Source organism: Polyodon spathula, chromosome 22 (assembly GCF_017654505.1).
Source record: "Polyodon spathula isolate WHYD16114869_AA chromosome 22, ASM1765450v1, whole genome shotgun sequence".
NCBI lineage: Eukaryota > Metazoa > Chordata > Actinopteri > Acipenseriformes > Polyodontidae > Polyodon > Polyodon spathula.
The window spans coordinates 16,315,778-16,342,405 of NC_054555.1; the positions used below are offsets into that span (position 1 = coordinate 16,315,778).

Below are 26,628 nucleotides of genomic sequence, written 5' to 3' on the forward strand. Positions count from 1 at the left end.
CGTACTGACAAGCTCGTACTGTCTAGACTGTAACGTACAGACAAGCTCATACTGCCCAGACTGTAACAGACAAGCTCATACTGCCCAGACTGTAACCGTCCCCATTTTTCAGTGTGTGGAACTTCTTGTGTTAAACACAAAATTTAAGGCCAATTAATGACTGAAATGTGTCATTTGTTAGGTAAAATAGTAATTTTATTAGTTTAATTAATTTATTTGTACTGAATAAAGTATGAATTGTATTATAATAGGGGTCTCTACAACATTTTAGTTTTTGGGTTGAAAACATTATTTATTGGTTGTATTTTATATAGTTAATTAAATGATACATGCATATTTAAAAAGTTTAATTTTTTTTTTTTACATCTGTGGTCTCCCTAAATATTAATTTGCATTTTTGAAATATGTATTGTTCATACTTTGTGAATTTAAAAAAAAAAAAAAGATTAAGGGGGAAAAAAAAAACATAGCATGTGGTATGTTACATAGTTTTCAAACACTGTCCTCTCCTGAAGACGTGTGGTGTATAAAGTACTGTATAAAATAATTTATTAGGCGATTATTTCACATTTATCTGTATTGTACAGACTTTTACCCAGTTTTCCAATCCAAATAATAAAATGCGTACCTTTACAACCAAATTAGCCTGCAAAGTAGGGAACATTATTTTCCTTTTGTACTTTTATTGTATGGTGTTTTTTTTTTTTTTTATATTCAAGGATATATGAAACCACTCATTAAATTGTGCAGAATGTTGGTGAAAGACAACATTGTACAGAAAACAATGTGGCATTCAAAGTGTTAAGGCCGGATTGCGATTATTGCTGTCGTATCGCCGTGCAATTTATACTTTCTACCACCAGATGCCCTGCTCAAACTGCAGTCACTGACAGTTCAAATCAACTGAACTTTGACCTCGTCGCTATGGTTATTACAATGCCAAAATGGATGATGACACATCTCAGAAGCTATATCTTCACTCATGAGGCAGATTGTTTCAGACCCTGTTGAGACTGCTCATAAATGTTGCTTGTTTTTGCATTTTCTTTTGTCGTCACCCCCTGGAACGATATTGGCCGGTAAAATGTCTGTGCGGCCGGTGGATTTTTCCATCCACTAGCCATGGTGGCTTATGCATGGAAAAGTTAATTTCAAGCCCTGATGTTTAATCGCTGTTCCAAGTCAATTTGCCAAAAAGTACATAAATACACTATACATGTATTTTACCTTTTTTCTGTTTGAAAGAAAATCTCTGTATTAGTACTCCCTCTGAATGTCTGTCAGTGTAGACCAAGTCATGTTCCTCGCTGTCCTATACGTGCAATCGGTTTTCAATTTAGCATAGTAAATAAAATAAAAATCAAGAATAGCGTTTGCTATAAACGGCAATAGAGTCGCGACACTAGCAACTAGTCTCCGGTGACGAGTGAAGAAATCAAAACAATTGGATGTAGTCTGATTTACTTTCAGGAACTTTATTTGAGCATATCACAGGATGGTGCTTTTCTCTAACAAAGCCAGGAAAGATGCTTTGAATAAACATTAAAAACACTGAATTAAACATTAAAAAAACTAAACTTTAGAACTGAAAATATACAAACTTGCACTCAAGTCTGAATTTTAAAACATGAAAAGTTAGCGGTACTCTTATTATTTTACATGTCTTGCAAACAGTTCACAGATAATGTTTGCTTTTGTGTACCAGGTACCTGAACTGAAGAACAGCTCCATGTATGTTTTTTGTTAGCATTGAGGTATTAAGGCTGTTGGAAATGCCCAGGGCGCAACATCATCCACTAAAATCAAGGAGAAAACTAACAGAAGCATTTTATATATATTAGCTCAAAGAGCCAGCTGCCCAACGTTTCAATCCATTTTCTAATAACAATAGAACCTTAACGGCACCTTGCTGGCCTTACCATATGTTAAAGCCCTATTTTTTAGGGTTCTATTACATATTTAAAATAATTTGTGTGAATAACTAGTTCAGTGTAAAGCCCTTGAGTTTAGGAAACATTGTTGAAAGTGCTTGAGAGTACTAGGCTTGCAGACCGTGGTATTTACCTGCACTTCAGCAGAGTGGGGCGCTTATTAACAAAAATAAACCAATGCTCCAGTCTCTATTGCTGATTGTGGACTCCTTGTGTCTGCGTGAGTTTTGTTCAAACTCTCTTTCTAGCCTCCATCTGAGGTAAAACTAAAAAAGTATGTGAAGCAGACAAGCTTCATCAGCACATTACCTGCTACCCTTCGAATGAAACGTAAAACTCGGGTCCTTTTGTAAGCCACTTTGCAGCAGCAGTTGTGATGCATAGTTAATTAATTGATGATGATCATGATGATAATAATAATCTGCTCCATTCAGCTATCCAATATCAAGCCATGTTTTGTCTGCAGTAGCCTTTCCTGCCTCTTGCTTTAGTGAAATGTAAGTGCCTGAGTGTCCCTCAACCTGAATCTTAATATGATGGCTGGGACAGTGCAGGACTGTTTCAGAAATGAGGGGCTGTGTTGTAATAGCATTTCCATTGGGCCAATCACACTGTCAGGATCTGTTCTCATGGAGCAATTTCATTATTTGGAAAAGAGTTTGTGAAATGTTCGTATGTGGTATTGCTCCTAAGATTTTTTGGTAGTCTGTTAGTTTATCAAAAGTGCTATGAAAAGCTCAACTTGCCGCCTTGTTCTTCTCTTGCAGGAAGCATTATCTGACCCTGATGAATTACGAGAACCCTCCACAGTACCCCGGGCCTGGCCCCTCTGCTCCTGGGTACCCCCCGTACACACAGCAGCCAAACCCAGCATACCCCGGCCCCAACCCTGCCTACCCAGGTCCAGGGGTCAACCAGGCTTACCCAAACTACCCCCCGGGCCCCGGCGGCCCCTTCCCGGGCTCCGGACAGCCTGGCTACCCAGGATACCCACAGTATGCCCCGCAACCTGGACAGGTGTACGGAGATGCTCCAAAGAACACAGGTCAGTTCACCTGGAGAGATCCAGTACAGTGTGAACGATTCCACTAAATACAAGCAGCGTCCTTATATACCAGCATCATTTCATATTACCTGTTTTAACAGCCTGTTATGTCTAGATTCATGTAATTTGCTTAAATCATTATTTAATATAATGCAGGGGTGTGGAATTCATATCACCAGATACCCGAGACAACAAGATTTGCCTTTTTTTATTTATTTATTTATTTCTACTTTTGTTCTGTTGCTAGGAAATAAAACATGCCGATATATTTCTGAAAGCCGCACAAGTTTCTGAAAACTCAAAAGTCTAGCACATACACACATGTAAAAAAAATGCATTCCTCTCAACCTCAAACCAAAATGATATACTCACATGTACACATCCCTTTAATTCACAAACCCTCAGTCACACACACAGTAATAAACTTAAATGAGTGCAACAATATCTTTATAATTTACATTGCTTTTGTCTACAGTAGGACCCAAGAACATTGACTCGATAGAAGACTGTTGTTACCGACAGGGTGCTATAATTGCACGCTGGAGGGGCATTTAATTTTCCACTATGGCTGAGTCTGCAATAAAATACAACTTTATATATTTGATTTAAATATAGCAGATACAGCATAAGTAAATTAAATAAATAGCCAAAATGTTTTTGAAGTTTATACTGCATAGTTAGGAAAGTTTTTGGTCTGGTTTGCCGACTGCTGCATAATCCAGTTTGTCCAATCTGCCAGTCATATTTGTTTTTGCTTGTTGAATTTGTTTGAATTTCAGTAAACAGTGACGTTAATCACCATTTTAGTGTTTGGTTCATCTTTTGTAATATGTTTTAATAAATTTTCTGTTAATTCGCTTTTTGAGCAGTGTTCACATTTCGCCAATTTCTCTTGTGAAGATGAAAGGCATTTGTTTGAAAAGGGGTGGGACTGAGTGATGTGAACCAGTCACATGACGGATGGAAACTATTGTGTGGTGGTGTAAGGATGTTAGGGCAGTAGTTCAATCTATTTTTGCTCCTTTAATGAGGTTTTAACCAATCGCTTTCCAACCACTGATTGTTATATATAAATTAAACTTGGGCTGTCAATTAATAGCAGTTAACTTCTGCGATTAACTGTTACATTTTTTTTAGATAACTTTTTTTAACGTGCATTTACCCTCAGTCTTGTGCCTCTCAGCATACTGCAATTCATTCCTTGGCACTATTTTAATATACTCGAGTGCAGCAACACAATCAGAGCAGTCGTTTGAATTGAAAGTTAGTCACGGAACTATGTTATGGAGCAAAGCACCACATGTGAAGGACTTATGAATGGAAAGTATGTATTTTATTTTTTTTTACTTTGACTGTTCATTAGGTAGAAAGAGTATCTAGTATCACAGAATACATTGTCTGCTGTACAACCTGTGTGCTGTAAACCCGCCTTCATATCTCAAAATACACTTTCTAGCTTATTCTGCTACAGGCAGCAACAACAGAACAAAAAAGAAACTGGTCGGTTTCAACAGAGTACTTTTTTTTTGTTTTTTGTTTTTTTTTAAATTCAGGATCTCTGCAAGCCTGTGCATCAAGCTACATCATGTCAGTGTGATACAGGGTCCCACTTGAAAGTAGCCCCGTATGTATTTCAGTTAGATGTTGGCATTCAGTCTGTGTTCACGTTGGGAGTGACATTCACAACGAGGATTCCTGTGCATGTCTGTGCTGCTCCCTCATGGGATTATTTCTGTATTATTTATGTATAATACTTACTGGGCTACTCTCAGTGGGACACCCTGTATAACCAATGCTGTTGCAAAATGGATAGCTACCGACTTTTAAAATTTTATTTCAATTACCAAATTTATTTTAAAACATGTTTAAAATTAAGGGACATGTAACTGTTACTCAGTGTGTCATTTTATTCAGATATTTTCACGCTATAAAAAATCATGTAATTCAAAGGAAACTGATAAGAAAATCTACAGTTTAATTTGAAATGCAGTAAGGTGAGTAATAAACTGACTGTTGTGATTGAGCAGTTGGTTCAAAAAATTTAACAGTCAATGTTTTTCTGTATAATTTATGTAAATAAATATAAAACCATGGAGGGACAAACTAATATCTATAATAAAACAAATTTGAATGAGATGGATGCAGTAATTGTATCAGTTAAATATGTGATTAATACCACGATTAACTGAGATTGAAACATTTTATCGGAATTATTTACCCGCTTGACAGCCGTAATATATACAGTCTGTGTGTGTGTGTGTGTGTGTGTGTGTGTGTGTGTGTGTGTGTATATATATATATATATATATATATATATATATATATATATATATATATATATATATATGTGAGATAGCAGGGAGGGGGTTAAAATCCTTCCCTGCTAAAAACCTTGTGAGAATGCACATTTGGGTGTTATGGGGTTTAATTGGGTAATTGTTTTATTGTTTAGTAATCCCCTGCACCTGGTGGTAATTGTAAATTAGAGCCAGGTGCAGGGTATTTAAGAGAGGCAGCCAGTCTGTTCCAGGCTGCTGAGAGAAGAGCCCGACTGTGTGAGTGAGCAGTCGTATTGAGGTATTGTGTAAGGGTGTTTTTGAATGTTTGGGGCAGGTAAACGGTTTAGCCGTCCTGCGTGATAGTTAGGTTCCTGTTTGTTTAGTGAGTGCTCCAAATAGGAGCTAGGTGTTTGTTTTGTGTTTATTTCATTTTGTGTTTATTAAAAGTGAGCGCTGTTTCAGTAGAATCCTGTGTGTGTTGGGTCGTGATTCGGAAGGGAGAAGAACCCGTGAGAGCCTCTGTGGCAAGCAAAAAGGTGACAATATATATATATATATATATATATATATATATATATATATATATATATATATATATATATATACACACATACAGTGGCTCTCAAAAGTATTCACCCCTCTTGGACTTTTCCACATTTTATTGTGTTACAACATGGAATCAAAATGGATTTAGTTAGGAGTTTTTGCCACTGATCAACACAAAAAAAGTCCATAATGTCAAAGTGAAAAATAAAATCTACAAATTGTTTTAAATTAATTAAAAATACAAAACAGAAAATAATTGATTGCATAAGTATTCATCCCCTTGAGTCAATATTTGGTAGAGGCACCTTTGGCAGCAATTATAGCCATGAGTCTATTTGGATAAGTCTCCACCAGCTTTGCACATCTGGACACTGCAATTTTTGCCCATTTTTCTTTGCAAAATTGCTCAAGCTCTGTCAAGTTGTATGGGGACCTTTTTGGTGAACAGTAATTTTCAACTCTTTCCACATATTATCAATTGAATTGAGGTCCGGGCTTTGACTGGGCCACTCCAGGACATTGGCGTTTTTGTTTTTAGCCACTCCAGTATTGCTTTGGCTGTATGTTTGGGGTCATTGTTGGAAGATGAATCTTCTCCCAAGTCCCACGTCTCTTACAGACTTCAGCAGGTTTTCCTCTAGGATTTCTCTTTACTTTGCTGCATCCATTTTGCCCTCTATCTTCACAAACTTTCCAGCCCATGACGCAGAGAAGCATCTCCATAGCATAAGTACAATGTTGTCCTGGAAGAAAACTTGCTTCCTTCTGCTCTGACAATGTTCCCCAACTCTGAGGATTGGTTTTTCCAGCAGGACAATGCTCCATGCCACACAGCCAGGTCAATCAAAGTGTGGATAGAGGACCACCAGATCAAGACCCTGTCATGGCCAGCCCAATCTCCAGACCTGAACCCCATTGAATACCTCTGGAATGTGATCAAGAGGAAGATGGATGGTCACAAGCCATGAAACAAAGCCGAGCTGCTTGAATTTTTGCGCCAGGAGTGGCATAAAGTCACCTAACATCAGTGTGAAAGATTGGTGGAGAGCATGCCAAGATGCATGAAAGCTGTGATTGAAAACCAGGGTTATTCCACCAAATATTGATTTCTGAACTCTTCCTAAGTTAAAACGTTAGTATTGTGTTGTTTAAAAATGAACATGAACTTATTTTCTTTGCATTATTCGAGGTTTGACAACACTGCATCTTTTTTGTTATTTTGACCAGTTGTCATTTTCTGCAAATAAATACTTTAAATGACAATATTTTTATTTGGAATTTGGGAGAAATGTTGTCAGTAGTTTATAGAATAAAACAAAAAAAAATGTTCATTTTACCCAAACACATACCTATAAATAGTAAAACCAGAGAAACTGATAATATATTTAGTGTGTGTGATATAGCTATCAAACAAAATCACAGAAAATAATCATGATGAGTTTTCAGTATGAAAAGTGACACTGTCAAAATGAAAACATTACAAAATTAGCATTGGGTATGACCTCCCTGAGCATTAACACAGTCCTGGCAGTGTTGGCGCATAGACCTAATCAGCTTCTGGGTAGACTGCTGTGGGATGTTCCGCCACTCTTCCTGTGCAGCTGCAGCCAGCTGGCGAAGATTAGCTGCTCGCAGTTGTCTCATGTGGATGGCACTGGCGATGTATAATCCTAGCACTGTGTGGTCTTGCATTGTCTTGCATTCCTGCTGAAAAATCAACACTTCCGGATTAGCTTGCAGGAATTGAGAAACTGTTGCCTCAAGGACTTTGTCAATCTATCGCTGAGCAGTAAGGTTGCCCTCAATCAGCACCAAAGGTGTTCTTGTGTTAAAGGGGATTCCTCCCCACATCATAACACTTCCACCGCCTCACCAGTTGGCTTGAACAATGCAACAGTCAGCATAACTGTCCTGGGCTAGAGTAGTGACCCTCTGCCTTCCAGGACAGAGCCAGTTTCTCTGGACTAGCCTGCTGATTTATTGAAGCAGAACATCTCGTTCTCAAGGCAACTTCTTTCTCAGACAGGCCACCTTAAGACATGCCGATAGCAACCAGACGATCTTCATTACTCAAGCAGGACATGGTCATGTCTTTTGCTGTGTTTGCGTTAATTAAAATCATGTCTCTTCAAATGGCTATTTGTACAGATTCTTAATGAACTAATTTTGGCAATTGTTAACTCCAATACCAAACACTGAGCACCTGTCGTTTTTATGAAATCACATAACTTGAGCTCAGTATTTTGGGAGGTTTTGGGAGGTAGCTAGCATTTCGATTTTTAGCATTTTGTTAGCGCTTTGTTTTGTTTTTTCAAAAATTCTACACTCCTGTAAAATCTTTTTTTTTTCCCCCAAAGGGCTACTTCTCAAAAGACTGAGCAGGTGCCATCCCTGGCCAGTTCCCTGAATCGGAGTACATGCTGTAGGGAATCTCATGTTCACGCCTGGCTAGCCTGCACCCTACATTTATGAGGGCAGATCTGTAAAGTTTTCTTATGAATCCAACTACTAAAAGTACACAACCCTTTGTCCACACAGTAATCGTGCGCGAGCCTGTCACCAATGTGCAGAGTGTCTTCCATAGACTGGGCTCTGAAGGAGGTTTAATCTCATCTGATGGCGCAGGAGTGCTATTTTTAACCCTTGGAGTGCCAGTGGGCGAGGGGAGGTGCCTTTATTATTATATGTAGCTGCTTATCCAGTTGTAATAAATGGGCACACGCTACATATTTGAAAATCCTGTGCCCGAGGTATGTAGGAGTGCCTTGCCGTCTGATAATGACATTTAGCTGTGGTTCTGAAATTCAAAATGAATGTAATGTAATTGTTTTCACAACTTGGGTTAATAGTTCAGGTTTTTGTAGCACAGCATAAAAATCTTTATATGTAAGAAAATATAAAACTCATTCTAATATCAAGTTTAGTTTTGTCTGCAGTAGCCTTTTCTACCCCTTGCTTTAGTGAAATTTAAGTGGCTGGAAATTGTCCCTCAATCTAAATCTTAATATGAGTTGTTTACCTTCAAACCAGACAGTTCAGGACTATTTTCAACAGTGAGGGGCTCTGCTGGTAAAGGCCTGGCATGTGTTGTAAAAGCATTTCCACTGGGCCAATCACAGAGTGGAAATATCACTTCCATATTGCACACGACCACAGAGCATAACTGTTCCTCAGTAAATGTGGAGATGTTGACTGAAAGCCGGCTTTGTCTTCCTCTTCATCTTTGTGATAGATGTGGCCTATTTTGTTTTATGTTGTAGTTGTGGGACCTCTGTATCGGAGTATCCTGCTGCAATGCTTTGCAGTGATGCCAGCTGCATTGATTGGAAAAGCATTAGAAGTCACAGCTCCATTAGAACTTACATTAACCATACCTTTCCTGCTTAGCGGTGTCTCAGGATCTCAGTGAAAAAACAACCCCCTGAACTAGGCACCCCCACCCACATACACCCATCTTATTCTCTCCACTCTCATTGTGAGTAAGGATGGGGCGGTATAAAATTTTCACAGTACGATAAATGTTAAAAATAAATAAATATCGTGGTAACCTTAATATCACGGTATTCAGTACATCATGCAAGTTATCAAATAAAGGCTCAAAAGAAGAAAGACTAATGTAAATCACTTAAATTACCGTAATTCATAAGAACATAAGAAAGTTTACAAACGAGAGGAGGCCATTCGGCCCATCTTGCTCGTTTGGTTGTTAGTAGCTTATTGATCCCAGAATCTCATCAAGCAGCTTCTTGAAGGATCTCAGGGTGTCAGCTTCAACAACATTACTGGGGAGTTGATTCCAGACCCTCACGATTCTCTGTGTAAAAAAAGTGCCTTCTAGTTTCTGTTCTGAATGCCCCTTTGTCTAATCTCCATTTGTGACCCCTGGTCCTTGTTTCTTTTTTCAGGTTGAAAAAGTCCCTTGGGTCGACATTGTCAATACCTTTTAGAATTTTGAATGCTTGAATTAGGTCACCGTGTAGTCTTTGTTCAAGACTAAATAGATTCAGTTCTTTTAGCCTGTCTGCATATGACGTGCCTTTAAACCCAAATAATTCTGGTCGCTCTTCTTTGTACTCTTTCTACAGCAGCAATATCCTTTTTGTAGCGAGGTGACTAGAACTGAACACAATATTCAAGATAAAGTCTTTGTGGCAGAGCAGGGCTCTGCCCTTGGAAACACTGGCAGGGATGGGGTTAAATTCTCCTCCCTGCCCAGGTTGATTGCCCCAGGTGGGAGCAATCAACTAATGTAATTAATCAATTATCATTTAGCCACCTGGCATAAAAGGAGGCCTCAGCCTCCCAGTAGAGAAGAGGGAGCTGAGGAAGCAGGTTTTTGGTTTTTGGTTTTTTAATTTTGATAAATCCAGTGAAGGCATTGCCCAGCCTGGAAATTGTTATTTTTGTTTTTTGTCTTTCTTTTTGTGTTTAAATCGCATTGTTTTGGCCCTTGTGCCCTTTTATTTTTGTGTATTTATAATAAAATAATTATTTTTTTGAACTACAGACTGTCTCTGGACCTCTATCCACTCGCCAGCCTGACACAGTCTTACTAATGCATTGTACAGTTTTAACACTACTTCCCTTGATTTAAATTCAACACTTTTCACAATGTATCCGAACATCTTGTTGGCCTTTTTTATAGCTTCCCCACATTGTCTAGATGAAGACATTTCTGAGTACCTTCTCCAATTTCAGTATCTCCCATATGATATTTATAATGCACATTTTTATTTCCTGCATGCAGTACCTTACACTTTTCTCTCTTAAATGTAATTTGCCTTGTGTCTGCCCAGTTATGAATCTTGTCTAGATCATTTTGAATGACCTTTGCTGCTGCAACAGTGTTTGCCACTCCTCCTATTTTTGTGTCATCTGCGAATTTAACAAGTTTGCTTACTATACCAGAATCTAATCTAAATCATTAATGTAGATTAGGAATAGCAGGGGACCTAATACTGATCCCTGTGGTACTCCACTGGTTACCACAGTCCATTCTGAGGTTTTTCCTCTAATCAGTACTTTCTGTTTTCTACATGTTAACCACTCTCTAATCCATGTACATGTGTTTCCTTGAATCCCTACTGTGTTCAGTTTGAGAATTAATCTTTTATGCGGGACTTTGTCAAAAGCTTTCTGGAAATCTAAATAAACCATGTCATATGCTTTGCAATTATCCATTATCGATGTTGCATCCTCAGAAAAATCAAGCAGGTTAGTTAGACACGATCTCCCTTTCCTAAAACCATGTTGACTGTCTCCCAGGATACTGTTACCATTTTCAATTATAATTTTCCATTTTGGATCTTATTATAGTTTCCATAAGTTTGCATATAGTAGAAGTCAGACTTACTGGTCTGTAGTTACCTGGTTCAGTTTTTTGTTTCCCTTTTTGTGGATCGGTGTTACGTTTGCAATTTTCCAGTCTGTCGGTACAACCCCTGTGTCAAGAGACTGTTGCATGATCATGGTTAGTGGTTCGTAAATAACTTCTTTCATTTCTTTGAGTACTATTGGGAGGATCTCATCCGGCCCAGGGGATTTGTTTATTTTAAGAGCTCCTAGTCCCTTTAACACTTCTGCCTCGGTTATGCTAAAGTTATTTAAAACTGGATAGGAACTGGATGACATGTGGGGCATGTTGTCCGTATCTTCCTTTGTAAAAACTTGTGAAAAGTAATAATTTAATATGTTTGCTATTTTTTTTTCTTCATCTATGATTTTGCCATTTGTATCTCTTAGACATTTAACCTCCTCTTTGAATGTTCTCTTGCTGTTGTAATATTGGAAAAACATTTTGGAATTGGTTTTTGCCCCCTTAGCAATGTTCATTTCTATTTCTCTCTTGGCCTTTCTAACTTCCTTTTTTGACTTGCATTTGCGGTTCCGTGTACTCTTTCTGTGTACTTTGTTTTTGGTCCCTTTTTTAAGGCTCTGTAAAGTGCCTTTTTTTGCTGAATATATTTAATTGATCTATTAAACCATTTTGGCAATTTAGTTTTACATTTAGATTTGTCTACTTTTTAGGGTTGTAATTGTTTTTGTGCCTCTAGTACTACATTTCTGAAGAAAATTAATCCTTTTTCTGTGGATGTTTTCTCTATTTTACTCCAATCTACTTCTGTTAGTCTCTGTTTCATACCTTCATAGTTTGCTTTTCTAAAATTGTAAACCATAGCTTTTGTCATTACTTTTGGGGTTTTAAAAAGCACTTCAAATGAGACCATGTTGTGGTCTGAGTTTGCTAGTGGTTCTCTGACCTCTGTTTTAGTTATTCTGTCTTTGTTATTTGAAAAGACTAAATCAAGGCATGCATCCCCTCTAGTCGGTGCCTTGACAAATTAGATTAGGAAGCAATCATTTTTCATTTCCACCATTTCAATTTCGTCCGTCGTGCTCCCCACCGGGTTTTCCCATTTTATATGGGGGTAGTTGAAATCCTCCATTAGTATGGCTTCTCCTTTGCTACATGCATTTCTAATGTCATTGTATAACAGATTATTTTGCTCACCGTCTGAATCTTGCGTCTATAGCATGCTTCTTATTAGCCTTTTGAATTTTTGTCTGTTATTCTGACCCATATTGATTCGCCTTTATTTTCTTTGTCCAGGTTTAACACCTAATCTTCAAGATTGTTTCTTATGTATAGCGCTACCCCTCCACCTCTTCTATCCTGTCCTGCCTGTGTTTTCTATACATTGTATACCCACAAATATTATATTCGTCCCCATCACTCTCAGACAACCAAGTTTTTGTAACACCTATCACATCATAGTTACTTGTTAGTGCAGTAGCTTCAAGTTCTAAAAGTTTGTTTCTGATACTTTTAGCATTTAGATAAATACATTTAATGGTTGTTTTACCTGAGTTGTCCTTGTTTTGATGCGGTCTCCCTTCTGTTTTTTTGTTGATTTCTCCCCCTTCCTTTCTAGTTTTAAATGCTTCTGAACCTGCTGGAGGATCTTTTCTCCAAGTAGATTGGTTCCCTTGTTATTTAAGTGCAGTCCATCCCGTCTATACAGATAGTTCTTGTTGTAGAATGTGGTCCAATGATCAAGATAGGTGAAGCCTTCCCGTGTGCACCATGTCTTCAGCCATGCGACCATATGGTCCTTTGCAAGGTGCTGGCAGAATCCCAGAAAATGCCAGTGTTTTGGTCTTGTCTTTTAATTTCCTTCCTAGCTCTCTGAATTTGTTTTGCAAGGATTTTGGTCTGTCTCTTCCAATGTTGTTTGTACCGATGTGGACGATTACTACCGGGTCATCTCCTGTTCGTTCTAGGAGCCTGTCCACGTTCTCAGTGATGTGCGTGACAGAGGCTCCTGGAAGGCAGCACATTGTTGTAAAGTAAGGGGCTGTTTTTCTCAATACAGAGTCCCCAACAATCATGACCTCCCTTCTTTTTGCTGTCTGGTCACCCTTATTAATAGGGTCCTGGATGTTTTTCCTTTCGGTCTCTTGATGTTGGTTTTGCTCATGAAAATTTTGAGTACCTTACAATTGTGGCTCAAATTTGTTGGATGTTTTCATTTCTGGTGGTTCTGTTTGACGAAGTTTCTTTTTGTCCCTGCTTCTGCCTACCTGAACCCAGCTGTTCTGACATTCTATCTCCCTGGTGGCTTTCAGTCTGTTAGGGGTGGTACAGACTTCCATAAATTGTGGGTGTGCCAGCTCCTCAAGATCCTGTTGCTTTCTCATTTCTTCCAGCTCCATTTCTAACATACTTACTAGTTTATGCAAGTCCTGGATCGTGCGGCACTTTACGCACACTTGGTTTAGCTTTGCTGGGTTTTCTTGGATTTCCCACATCATGCATGTGTCAGATTAATGGCTTGAAGACCGTGTTAATGTGTTTTTTATTTATTTTTTATTTTTTTGGAAGTTTAGTTTCTTCCTCAGCTGTCAACCTGCTTTCAACCTGCTTCTAAACTGTTCTGCACTTTTCCACGCCTGTACTTCTCCCACGCTGTCGCTTCCACTCGCTCTCGCTGGGAAGACTGCCTCGTTTATAACTGCGTTGTTCTGCTGTGCTGTTGGCTCCTCCCCTCCCCCGTGTTTCAGAACGGCACTGAATTTGAATCAGCTGCTCCGAGTTTCAGCTTGTTTGTTATCAGAAAAACACACGCAGCTGTTTGACTTTGAGCTGCAGTGTTTTCCCAATGTCCTGTGTTTTCTGATTAAAGCAATTAAAGATGTAATTTCTCCTTACTGCTTCTAAACTGCTCTGCACTTTTCCATGCCTGTTCTTCTCCCACGCTGTCGTTCCATTCATAAAAATAAAACCAATAAACCACACTTCCTTTCATGGAATGATTCAAACATTTGGTATTTTGTATTTTACTATGCCAAATAACTTGTTACGTTTCTTTTTTATAAAGACAATCAGAATAATTAAAAATAAATAAACAAATAAAAAAACTGAAGTTGTACACTCTCAATGTTATAGTAGTTTGTTAAAACATTTTACATATAGAAATAAGTAAATAAATACCTTGTTTAGCTGATGGCAAATTGGAATTGGGAAATGATCAGTCTTTTGCTTAAAACACAAACATGTACCACAGGTTATTATTTAAGAACAGAGATGTCATTTATTTTTTCAACCGGATTGTCAGAAAGACAGCCGGAGTGGGTGGCGTCAGACCAGAGCCAGGAAATAAACAACAAGAGAGAGGTGGAGTTTGGTGGAGCTGAGCGAATGGTCTCGCTCAGCATTTAATGAATGAACAAACAGGACACGGCACATTCGCCAAAATAAACAGACAAACAAAACAGACCTAACAAAACGGACCTAACAAACTATTTTACTTTACATTTTTTCAATTACCTCCGTCTCCAATCCCGTTTTCCACTCACCGAACACACAACCCCGAGTATATGAAAACATGCTGCTTTTATGCAGCTGTACCGAGACTCGATTGCTAATCAATCATAAGAACATAAGAACATAAGAAAGTTTACAAACGAGAGGAGGCCATTCGGCCCATCTTGCTCGTTTGGTAAATCATTCAATTGGAGTCGCTGTACAACTGCACGTGAATTAATAAAGCGCAATTCCCCGTGCTCACATATTACATTTTACTTGCACGTGAAGTGCTGTGCAATCCTTGTGCCTAAATACAAATATCCATTTTAAACACTTGTGTTACACAGACCCGTTTACATCCCGGGTACCAATGACTATACACCAACATTAAAACACAGCACATAACACAAAATATACACAGGGGCAGGCACTTTGCCACACGGATAAATAAAATATGTATAACAAAAAAATGAAGTATTTTAATACTAAAAAGTGTTATTGGATTTACATTTACAACATTGTACAAGTAAGCTTCCAATGATTATTACACAAAAATAAAAAATAAATTCTTCACTAACCTAAGAAAATTGGAATACTGTTATACAACTAAACAAAACTACGTTGATAATAAGTAGGCTATCCTGCTGCAGTCGCGGGTCTGTGCTAGTTTTATTTGAGACATCGGTCGTGTTCTTATAGCGCAGATTTCCGCAGTTTTGCACCATGCTGCACAGAATCTCGGAGATGCGCTGTAGACGTCGGTCAGCACCCACAGAAATATGTGCAGATTCTGCATAGCCCAGCGCAGCTTTGAAATGTTAAGGCAGGAGGCTGGCTGCAGTTGTGAACCAAAGGGATCATGCAAAGATCACACCTTATTCTCTCCACTGCACTGTCATTGTGAGTTCAGTCAGATACACCCACTTTGTTCTCTCTACTGCACTCTCATTGTGCGCTGTTCAATCATAACTCGCCTCGAGGGTGCATGACCGTTCGTTCCACATGGTGCAAAAAATAATTAGTTTACAATGAAGGATTCATAACCACTGAAGGGTGAGGTACCAGATTGGATATGTTTTTGCTTCTCAAACCATCAAGTTTTCTGTTTTACACAAAAATCAATACATATTTTTTTATTCATTTTCTAGTAAACTAACAGGTGCAACTTTGCTGGCTGTGCAATGTAATTTTCTTCTCTCGAGTGGCACTCAATCAAGAGTTACATTTCAAATAGTGACGTTTGTTACTGTGAAAGTTGCCATATTTCTGTTGGAACCAAGACTTTTGTTTCAACACACAACACAGCCTTTCCTGTTCTGTTTGTGTGCAGGACATGTTATTGAATCATAACACAGCCTCTCCTTTTCTGTTTGTATGCAGGACGTGTTATTGAAAGAGCACAAGTGTAATGTTTCCCACTCTCACACTGTTCTACATCAAGCCTGTTTCTTTGTCCTTGTTTTGGGAACTTTTGGGAAATGTCAAGAGCATTTTATATCCCGTACCTCTTATGAAGACCTGTATTATTACACACAGCCGTAGCCACACAATACAAAGCAGCATTACAGAGCTCCGCGTGAAACACTTATTAATCATGCTTGAAACTTTATGACTGATGCGTCATACCATGCTAACCTGTGTGCACCTTACATCAAGGTTACCTTGTGATTCTTTCCGACAGCCCCCTCCCTCGCAAAAAAACTAATAAAGTAGTAAATGAATCGCAGTGTCCTAACATGAGCCTGTTTGTGATGCCATGGAAAGTAATTATTTCATATCTGATGCCAACTGTTTACTAGAGGGGCGCAGACCTTGTTGATCATCATTTGTTTTTAATTGACACTGGAATGGCTTTTCAAAAGGCTTGTATTCAGTCCATTCACTCAGTACATTCTGTAGACTGGCGGATTACGTTACAGCATCTAAATAAAAAGTAATTAAAGTGCACAAAGGTGATGCAGTCATTCTCTGAAATGTTCCTTGATGCAGTACTATTACAGACAGCTGCACGCATCATGCAAATCGGAATTTGAAAAGAAAATGCAGTCTGTTGAATGGATCTGCACCGTTGTGTGTGTGTGTGTGTGTGTGTGTGTGTGTGTGTGTAAACCTCCATTGTAAGATCAGTTACCAAAATACCCAGTCCAGGGCTTTGTTCCAACTATGTCCTGAATACTGTAGGTCCTGGTAATTGGGGTTCTCCAGACAAGCTCAAAGCCAGGTGAAGGCAGATTTAGAGAGAAGTGATAGGAGAAACAGCCATTTAGAATGATTGCAAACAACCAGCCGCAGTAAAAGGAATCTGAAAAGGTGTTTAAAAAGACACACAAAGCTTCTTCCTGCTTTGAGTGGAAGCGACAGCGAGTGGGAGAAGTACAGGCGTGGAAAAGTACAGAGCAGTTTCGAAGCAGAAAGGAGCAGAAAAGGAGAAAGGAGAAAGAAGCAGAAAGGAGAAATTGCATCTTGAATTGCTTTAATCAGAAAACAGAGGACATTGGGGAAACACAGCAGCAGCTCAAAGTCAAACAGCCGCGTGTGTTTTTCTGATAACAAACAAGCTGAAACTCGGAGCAGCTGATTCAAATTCAGCGCCGTTTTGAGACACGGGCGAGGGGAGGAGCCAACAGCACAGCAGAACAACGCAGTTAAACGAGGCAGTCTTCCCAGCGACAGCGAGTGGGAGAAGTACAGGCGTGGAAAAGTACAGAGCAGTTTCAAAGCAGTTGGAAAGCAGGTTGACGGCTGCAGAAGAAACTAAACTTCAAAAAAAAAAAAACCTCAACATGGTCTTCAAGCCAGTAATCTGTGACACCTGCTTGATGTGGGAAATCCGAGAAAACCCAGCGGAGCTAAACCAAGTGTGCGTAAAGTGCCGCGCGATCCAGGATTTGCATAAACTAGTAAGTATGCTAGAAATGGAGCTGGAAGAAGTGAGACAGCAACAGGATCTTGAGGAACTGGCACACCCACAATTGATGGAAGTCTGCATCACCCCTAACAGACTGAAAGCCACCAGGGAGATAGAAGGTCACAACAGCTGGGTTCAGGTAGGCAGAAGCAGGGAAAAAAAGAAACTTCGTCAAACACAACCACCAGAAATCAAAACAACCAACAGATTTGAGTCACTTCAGAATTTTGATGAGCAGAACCAACAACAAGAGAATGAAAGGAACAACATCCAGGACCCTATTGACAGTGGTGACCAGACAGCAAAAAGAAGGGAGGTCATGATTGTTGGGGACTCCATATTGAGAAACACAGCAAGTTCAATTCGCAGTTTGGACCCCCTTACTACAACAGTGTGCTGCCTTCCGGGAGCCTCGGTCAAGCACATCACTGAGAACGTGGACAGGCTCCTAGAACGAACAGGAGACGACCCGGTAGTAGTCGTCCACATCGGTACAAACAACATTGGAAGAGACAGACCAAAATCCCTGCAAAACAAATTCAGAGAGCTAGGAAGGAAATTAAAAGAGAAAACCAAAACTGTGGTATTTTCTGGTATACTACCCGCACCTTGCAAAGGACCATATGGACAGCTGGAAATAATTAATCAAAACGCATGGCTGAAGACGTGGTGCACACGGGAAGGCTTCACCTATCTTGATCATTGGACCACATTCTACAACAAGGACTATCTGTATAGACGGGATGGACTGCATTTAAATAACAAGGGAACTAGTCTACTCGGAGAAAAGATCCTCGAGCAGGTTCGGAAGCATTTAAACTAGAAAGGAAGGGGGGAGAAATCAACAAAAAAACAGAAGGGAGACCGCATCAAAACAAGAACAACAACTCAGGTAAGACAACCATTAAATGTATTTATCTAAATGCTAGAAGTATCAGAAACAAAATTCTAGAACTTGAAGCTACTGCACTAACAGGTAACTATGATGTGATAGGTGTTACAGAAACGTGGTTATCTGAGAGTGATGGGGACGAATATAATATTTGTGGGTATACACTGTATAGGAAAGACAGGCAGGACAGAAGAGGAGGAGGGGTAGCGCTATACATAAGAAACAGTCTTGAAGCCCAGGTGTTAAACCTGGACAAAGAAAATAAAACCGAATCAATATGGGTCAGAATAACAGACAAAAATTCAAAAGGCATAATAATAGGAGCATGCTATAGACCGCCAGATTCAGACGGTGAGCAAAATAATCTGTTATACAATGACATTAGAAATGTGTGTAGCAAAGGAGAAGCCATACTAATGGGGGATTTCAACTTCCCCCAAATAAAATGGGAAAACCCGGTGGGTAGCGCGAAGGATGAAATAGAAATGGTGGAAATGACAAATGACTGCTTCCTAACACAATTTGTGAAGGCACCCACTAGAGGGGAGGCATGCCTTGATTTAGTCTTTTCAAATAACAAAGACAGAATAACTAAAACAGAGGTCAGAGAACCACTGGCAAACTCAGACCACAACATGGTCTCATTTGAAGTGTTTTTTAAATCCCCAAAAGTAAAGACTAAAGCTAAGGTTTACAATTTTAGAAAAGCAAACTATGAAGGTATGAAACAGAGACTAACAGAAGTAGATTGGAGTAAAATAGAAAAAACACCCACAGAAGAAGGATGGTTGTTCTTCAAAAATGTAGTACTAGAGGCGCAAAACAATTATATCCCTAAAGTAGACAAATCTAAATGTAAAACTAAATTGCCAAAATGGTTTAATAGATCAATTAAAAAAAAATATTCAGCGAAAAAAGGCACTTTACAGAGCATTAAAAAAGGACCAAAAAGAAAGTACGCAGAAAGAGTACACAGAACTGCAAACGCAAGTCAAAAAGGAAGTTAGAAAGGCCAAGAGAGAAATAGAAATAAACATTGCTAAGGGAGCTAAAACCAATTCCAAAATGTTTTTCCAATATTACAACAGCAAGAGAACATTCAAAGAGGAGATTAAATGTTTAAGAGATACAAATGGCAAAATCGTAGAGGAAGAAAAAAAATAGCAAATATGTTAAATGATTACTTTTCACAAGTTTTTACAAAGGAAGATACTGACAACATGCCCCACATGTCATCCAGTTCCTATCCAGTTTTAAATAACTTTAGCATAACTGAGGCAGAAGTGTTAAAGGGACTAGGAGCTCTTAAAATAAACAAATCCCCTGGGCCGGATGAGATCCTCCCAGTAGTACTCAAAGAAATGAAAGAAGTAATTTACAAACCGCTAACCAAGATCATGCAGCAGTCTCTTGACACAGGGGTGGTACCGACAGACTGGAAAATTGCAAACGTAATACCGATCCACAAAAAGGGAAACAAAACTGAACCAGGTAACTACAGACCAGTAAGCCTGACTTCTATTATATGCAAACTTATGGAAACTATAATAAGATCCAAAATGGAAAATTACCTATATGGTAACAGGGTCCTGGGAGACAGTCAACATGGTTTTAGGAAAGGGAGATCGTGCCTAACTAACTTGCTTGATTTTTTTGAGGATGCAACATCGATAATGGATAATTGCAAAGCATATGACATGGTTTATTTAGATTTCCAGAAAGCTTTTGACAAAGTCCCGCAAGGAAACATGGATTAGGGAGTGGTCTGTAGAAAACAGAAAGTACTGATTAGAGGAAAAACCTCAGAAAAAAACAGGGATCAGTATTAGGCTAACAAGATGCTCGGATACATTGTGAAAAGTGTTGAATTTAAATCAAGGGAAGTAATGTTAAAACTGTACAATGCACTTTAGTAAGACCTCATCTTGAATATTGTGTTCAGTTTTTGGTCACCTCGCTATAAAAAAGATATTGCTGCTCTAGAAAAGAGTGCAAAGAAGAGCGACCAGAATCATCTTGAATTATTCCGGGCTTAAAAGGCATGTCATAAAAGGCATTTCATATGCAGACAGGCTAAAAGAATTGAATCTGTTCAGTCTTGAACAAAGAAGACTACGTGGCGACCTAATTCAAGCATTCAAAATTCTAAAAGGTATTGACAGTGTCGACCCAAGGGACTTTTTCAGCCTGAAAAAAGAAACAAGGACCAGGGGTCACAAATGGAGTTTAGAAAAAGGGGCATTCAGAACAGAAAATAGGAGACACTTTTTTACACAGAGAATTGTGAGGGTCTGGAATCAACTCCCCAGTAATGTTGTTGAAGCTGACACCCTGGGATCCTTCAAGAAGCTGCTTGATGAGATTTTGGGATCAATAAGCTACTAACAACCAAACGAGCAAGATGGGCCGAATGGCCTCCTCTCGTTTGTAAACTTTCTTATGTTCTTATGTTCTTATGTTCTTATACCTGGAATGGAGTAGGACTGCAGGAGCGGAGGTTCCTTGCTACGTTAGGTCACCACAATCTTAAGAAACAGTGACTGGAGTGTGCGTCTGCTTGGAACTGACACCTTTACCTACATGTTGCCGTCATTGCCATTCTGGAGCTTGTCTGAATTATTTACCTTATGTTTGTGATGCTAAACCGTGATTCAGCAAATCTTTTGCTTCAGATTGTTGCAATCTCCTCATGAAAAGTTCTCCTCCTAGTTAAAGCATAGCTAACAGTAATTATACATAGTGAATGTATGGTAAATCATTGATAAAACTGTAAAGCAGAGGTATGGTAAAGCATACTAAAAACAATGGCAAACCATGGTACACTATGGAACATGCATAGTATAACCATGAAAAGTTACTGTTAATCGATGCCCAGCTGACACTCATTGAAAGTGTCACTCCTCCATGCTGTCAGCCAGCCAGCATTGTGACAAAGCACCTTATTCATCACCACACGGAAGCAAGGGTGCAAGGAACTCTCATTCCCCAGTCCCCAGGAGTATGCAAGCCTGAATAATGAGATGTGAAAAGAGCCTCAAGGCAAGTGCATTGTCTAGTAACATCCTGCCCGCCTCTGCTGCTGTGGGATCCACAGAGACCCGCTGGAACCTGAGAGTTCACAGAGGGCACATGATTACCAGCTCTGCACGCCGTAGGCAAGAAGGATTTATTACAGCAGCTTTTTAGAAACAAAAGCATCACCCAGACCTCCAGGCAGAGGAGGAGCACACTGCATTAATATGAACCGTTACCTGCAGCAAACTGTGTGATGAGCTCCTGAACATGCTGCCGGCATAGTGTCTGATGAACTCCCGAACATGCTGCCAATATAGTCTTGCTGCCATCGTGCGCACAGCATTTACAAGTATATAGAAAAGACTTTGAAAACATATTGAATTCATGGAAATCATGTGACCTTACCACTGGGATGGCTGCTTGTTGATAGAGCACCTGTCGCTACCACACAATTTCATTTATAATTGAACATTTATGCTGTCATTTTTTTAATATAAAAAATGTTTACTTACCATTTTTGGATGGCTACTTCATGCAAGGGACCCCCTCCGGAGTGAAGGGTATGAAGAGGTCACTGAGGTCACTGGCCGGATGAGTGGGATGTCCGCCTGGCAGAGGTCACACTTTCACTGGAGTGCAATTCAGGAAGCAATTCATCCGGCTTTGCGACCCGTAACCAAAACAGCTACTATCCTCAATGCTGTTAAACAGCAGATTTTTTATATCCTTTCCTCTATGAAACAACTAACTGAAGGCGATGACCCCATCCACTTTCTTCAGCAGAAAATTCCACATTGGTATCCAACCCTGAAGCCCTCCTGAAGACCGCCCTTTGCTGGAGTTAAATAGAGCGCACCATTATATTTCAATGCTTTCGTTATACTGATCGACAACGACTCATCCAGGCTGCTTGAAAATCCGCTTTGGTGTTCATACAGGGGCAAAAGCGACTCCTCCAGGCTGCTTGAAAATCCGCTTCGGTGTTCATACAGGGGCAAAAGCTTTCTATGTGGATTACTCTGCTGTCACTGCCATGAAGAGGATTAGTTACTTGAACATTGAATACATGGGCTACTAGATTATATGCATGCTGTGTACGGTTGTTCAGTTTGCTGTTCAGTTTTCCTGTTCGAGGTGGTTTGGCTCACAGCAAGTCCCCTCAGTGTAATTTTTATTCATGTTGACAATTTTAGAATTGGTTTGGGGGGGGGTGGGGGTGGAAGTAGGGAGGAGATAGGGAACCAGAAAGTGAGAGGGAGTACATATGTTAACTGGGGTCTGAGATTTCTGGTGTGCAGTGTGCTCCCTCTAGCTTTTTTCATTATCATTCTACATTTTTGTAACAACGCTCCCTTCTTGGTTTAATTCACTATGTTTTTGACAGTTGTATTGGGGAAGCAGAAGTAGGGAAGGAGAGGCTGAGATTTTGGAATTAGGGGTTAGATAGGGAATCTGCAAGCGAGAGTGAATTGTGGCTTGAGCATTTTGATATGTAGTGTGCTCCCTCTGGCTCTCTCCTCCTTTTTTTTTATCACCTTTAATTTTTGTAACTATGCTCCCATTTCTGTTTATTTTGCTGTTTTTTTGTCATTTTATATGCAGCTGTCCTATAGGATATTGCTATATGATAAGTGCCGAGTCAGGGATCCTTCTCCTTGTCATATTTTCTTGCTCTCTGAGTGCAATGTCTTTTTTACTTGTTTGTTCTCCCTGATCTTTCTCTATCAGAGGTCACACTAGATTTTCTTATATGCGTTCCTGAAACGTACATGCCCAAAATTTTGAATCCCATACTTCAAATATACATTTTAACACAAAAGCTAAGAAACTGTAGGGATGTGCATTTTGGTACATTTATTATGAATGTTTAAACTCTATGGAATGTAGTAGTTTAAAAAAAATATCTGTCGTGTTTGTGTCTCATATACACACACACACACACACAGTAGCAATCTAGGTTAATGCAGGCAGGCGCATACACAGGGGGTTAGTGTGTCACGATCCAACATACACACTTTTTCTTTAGATGTATATAGAGACTGTCGATCAACATGACGAGACCACTTTTTGGGCTGAGGAAAAAAACGACTGTTTGCCATCATATAAATATTTTCTGCATTCAGCAAAAAGCCTCACCATGTCTAGCGAAGATTCTTGGACGAAAGTACATTGTACGGGTATTATATTTTGTATTGAGATATATAATATCTTGCCGTATATATATACTATATCACATTCTCCATTCAAAGAATGTTATGTTTTCGTTTGCATTTTTGTGTGCATATACTACAACATAATGTGTGTTAATTTGTTTTCTATATACTAATAATATAGATATATCTCAGCAAATATATATTATATATCTTGCAATATATATATTCATTTATATATATATAGAGACACACACACACACACACACACACACTTTTTCTTTATTGTATATAGACCGTTCACATGACGAGACAGGATTCTAAGCACTGTTTGCCATCATCTACGTGTGTTTTAATATTTTTCTGCATTCAGCAAAAGCATCACCATGTCTTAGCGAAGATTCTTGGAAAAACTGTACATCTGTGTGTATTTTATTTTTTTGCCCAGAAGGTCTTTCACACACAGTACATCTTGCCGTCTCGATAAACAAGCCACGGATACTTCATCTCCCATTCAGAATTATAAGAATGTATTTTTCGTTTGCATTTTTGTGCATTACTACTGCTTGCAACTGCTTTGGTCACTGTAGTACTCGTAGTCAGAAGTAGATGGCTGAGATGCAGATGAGCAATCTTCATGAGAATTCCCCGATGTACACTCTGCACTGGGGTATTAATTTTTATGCTTAAAAAAATCTGTACGGGCATCCTTGTTGAACTACTGCGAAATATAACAAAAGCACAAAGTTAAATTAGGTGACTACAAAAATGAAATGGGAAAGTAGGATCGAGAGTGAACAATTCATGTAATTTGTCAGCTGTTTGAGACCAGAATTAGGTTCAGGCAAGATATAAAGGTAAAAGCAAAGACTGTTTTTAATTAACAGCTTTTTTAAAGTTTAAATTATGAAACAATCAGCTAAATTTGTCACCTGATTAAATAAAAAAAACCCGAAAACTGCAAGCCCTACTCTGTGTGTGTTCACATTTACTTTTTCCTAAATACTTGTTCCCTTTCAATTCGAAGATGGCCACCAAATATCGTTTATGGGATATATGTCTGCCTATTGGTAGGTGTCACTGAGCTTTTGCTATCAAAGATGCTGATAGGTCCCGCCTACCAAGGGAATATAACTGTCACGCATGGAAGGGTCTATCTCTTTTTGCTTCTCCAGTTCGTACGGTAAGACCGTCTGTGTTGCAATGAGCCAGTTTTATTACTTAAGTGCTGTGTTGAGTTGCTGCTAGTTCGTTGCACTTGGTGCTGAAAGCTGGCTTGACGCTTTTCACGGAATCAGTAGCTCCTAAATCGTAGCCTTTTTTCTCATTTCTTACACTGTGTTCAGCACCTGCTCGCTACGCGTGGCAGGCTGCTTGTCTTCGTCTGTCGTCTGTGAGTGGACGGCCGGTGCATTATTTTTAAAAGAATGCTGTTTTTTAGGAGAATGCTGTTACTCCACCGGGGCTAGGCCTGCCTTGTCCCTGATTTTAAGTTCGTCCACCAGCCGCCTTCGGGCTGCATAGCTGACCCCTGTGTTTTCTAAATACCGCGGTGCGTGCTCGGCCCGTGCTACTTCGGTACCACGGTGTTCGCGGTGCTCACGGTGCTCATTGACACACCAATACCAGAAACAGGCAGTGCGCTGATGCTGCATGGCACTCTGTGCGCACGGTACCTGTTGCCCCGTACTTAGTGCGCATTGTACCCGGTGCTGCATGGCACATGGTGCTCGGTGCGCACGGTATTCAGCGCTGCATGGTACTTGGTGCACGCGGTACTTTGTACAACGCTAGTGTGGGAACGCAGTGCCTCATAGTATACGCTGCACATAGTGCACTGTACTCTGCGTACGGAGCTCGGGTTACACGGTGCACACAGCCCGCACTCAGTGCGCTTAACAATTTCAGTTCACCTGCGTTGCCGTGGTTGTATTAACCTCGCAGCTTACTGTTGTGTGCGCGTATGTGTGGTTTTATTTTACTGCTTTGTAGTTTAGAAATTAAAAATAATACAAGCATGATTTTTCTACCGGGAGAATTTGCTGGCCCCAAGGTGAGTGGCTTCCGCCGGCTTGTTTCAGTCCATATACTCGCACGCTGTTTTTAAAAATAAATAAATAAATAAAGCAGTTACACACGCTGCTGTGGTGACTGCTGTTTTACCTTCACAACCTTGCTTGTGTGTGTGTGTGTGTGTGTATACAGTAGCTTGTGAAAGTATTGACCCCCTGTGGCAGGCTGGCGAGTGGATAGAGGCCCAGAGACAGACTGCAGTTCAAAAAAATAACTATTTTACTATAAATAAACACAAAATGAAAGGGCACAAGGGCCAAAACAAAACAATTTAAACACAAAAAAGATAAAAAGCAAAACTTACAAAAATAACAGTTTCCAGGCTGGGCAATGCCTTCACTGGATTCAAAATTTCTAAACAACCCAAAAAAAAACCAACCTGCTTCCTCAGCTCCCTCTCTCCAAATGAGAAGCAGAGGCCTCCTTTTATATCAGGTGGCTGGGCGCTGATTGATCGTTAATCAACTTAATCAACTAATCAACCCCAGCCACCTGAACATAATAAACCCAGGCAGGCAGGGTAAGTTAACCCCATCCCTGCCAATTTAAAAGGGCAGAGCTTTGCTCTGCCACACACCTCCCCCCATGTACAACGTACACCGGCCGCAATCGGCCAACTCCCCCCTTCCCCCCACCCTCCTCCCCCCAAGAGTCCAATTATGTCCCTTGGGTGGGCTGTTATGGTGGGTGGTGGTGGGCGGGGTTGATGTCGGAGCCCCCAAGCCTTCTTTGGTTGAGGGGGCCCCGAATGTCCAAGGTAGCATGGCGACGGCGGCCCGGCTCCCTCTGGTGGCGGAGGCGGCGACGGCGGCGGCCGGCTCCCTCTGGTGGCGGAGGCGGCGACGGCGGCCCGGCTCCCTCTGGTGGCGGGCGGCTCCCGGCCCGGCTCCCTCTGGTGGCGGAGGCGGCGGCCCGGCTCCCTCTGGTGGCGGAGGCGGCCCGGCTCCCTCTGGTGGCGGAGGCGGCGGCCCGGCTCCCTCTGG

General features: G+C 40.1%; 1 protein-coding gene across 1 annotated transcript in view; it reads left to right on the forward strand.

Annotated features, from left to right (window-relative positions):
* The window catches only part of LOC121297416 (cysteine-rich and transmembrane domain-containing protein 1-like), a 74,913-nt gene that overhangs the window by 33,677 nt on the left and 14,608 nt on the right, over positions 1–26,628 (forward strand). Inside the window, exon 2 of the mRNA XM_041223734.1 lies at positions 2,699–2,976. Within this exon, the coding sequence (XP_041079668.1) occupies positions 2,718–2,976 (259 nt within the window). The 5' untranslated portion in view covers positions 2,699–2,717. The remainder of the gene's footprint in view (positions 1–2,698; positions 2,977–26,628) is intronic.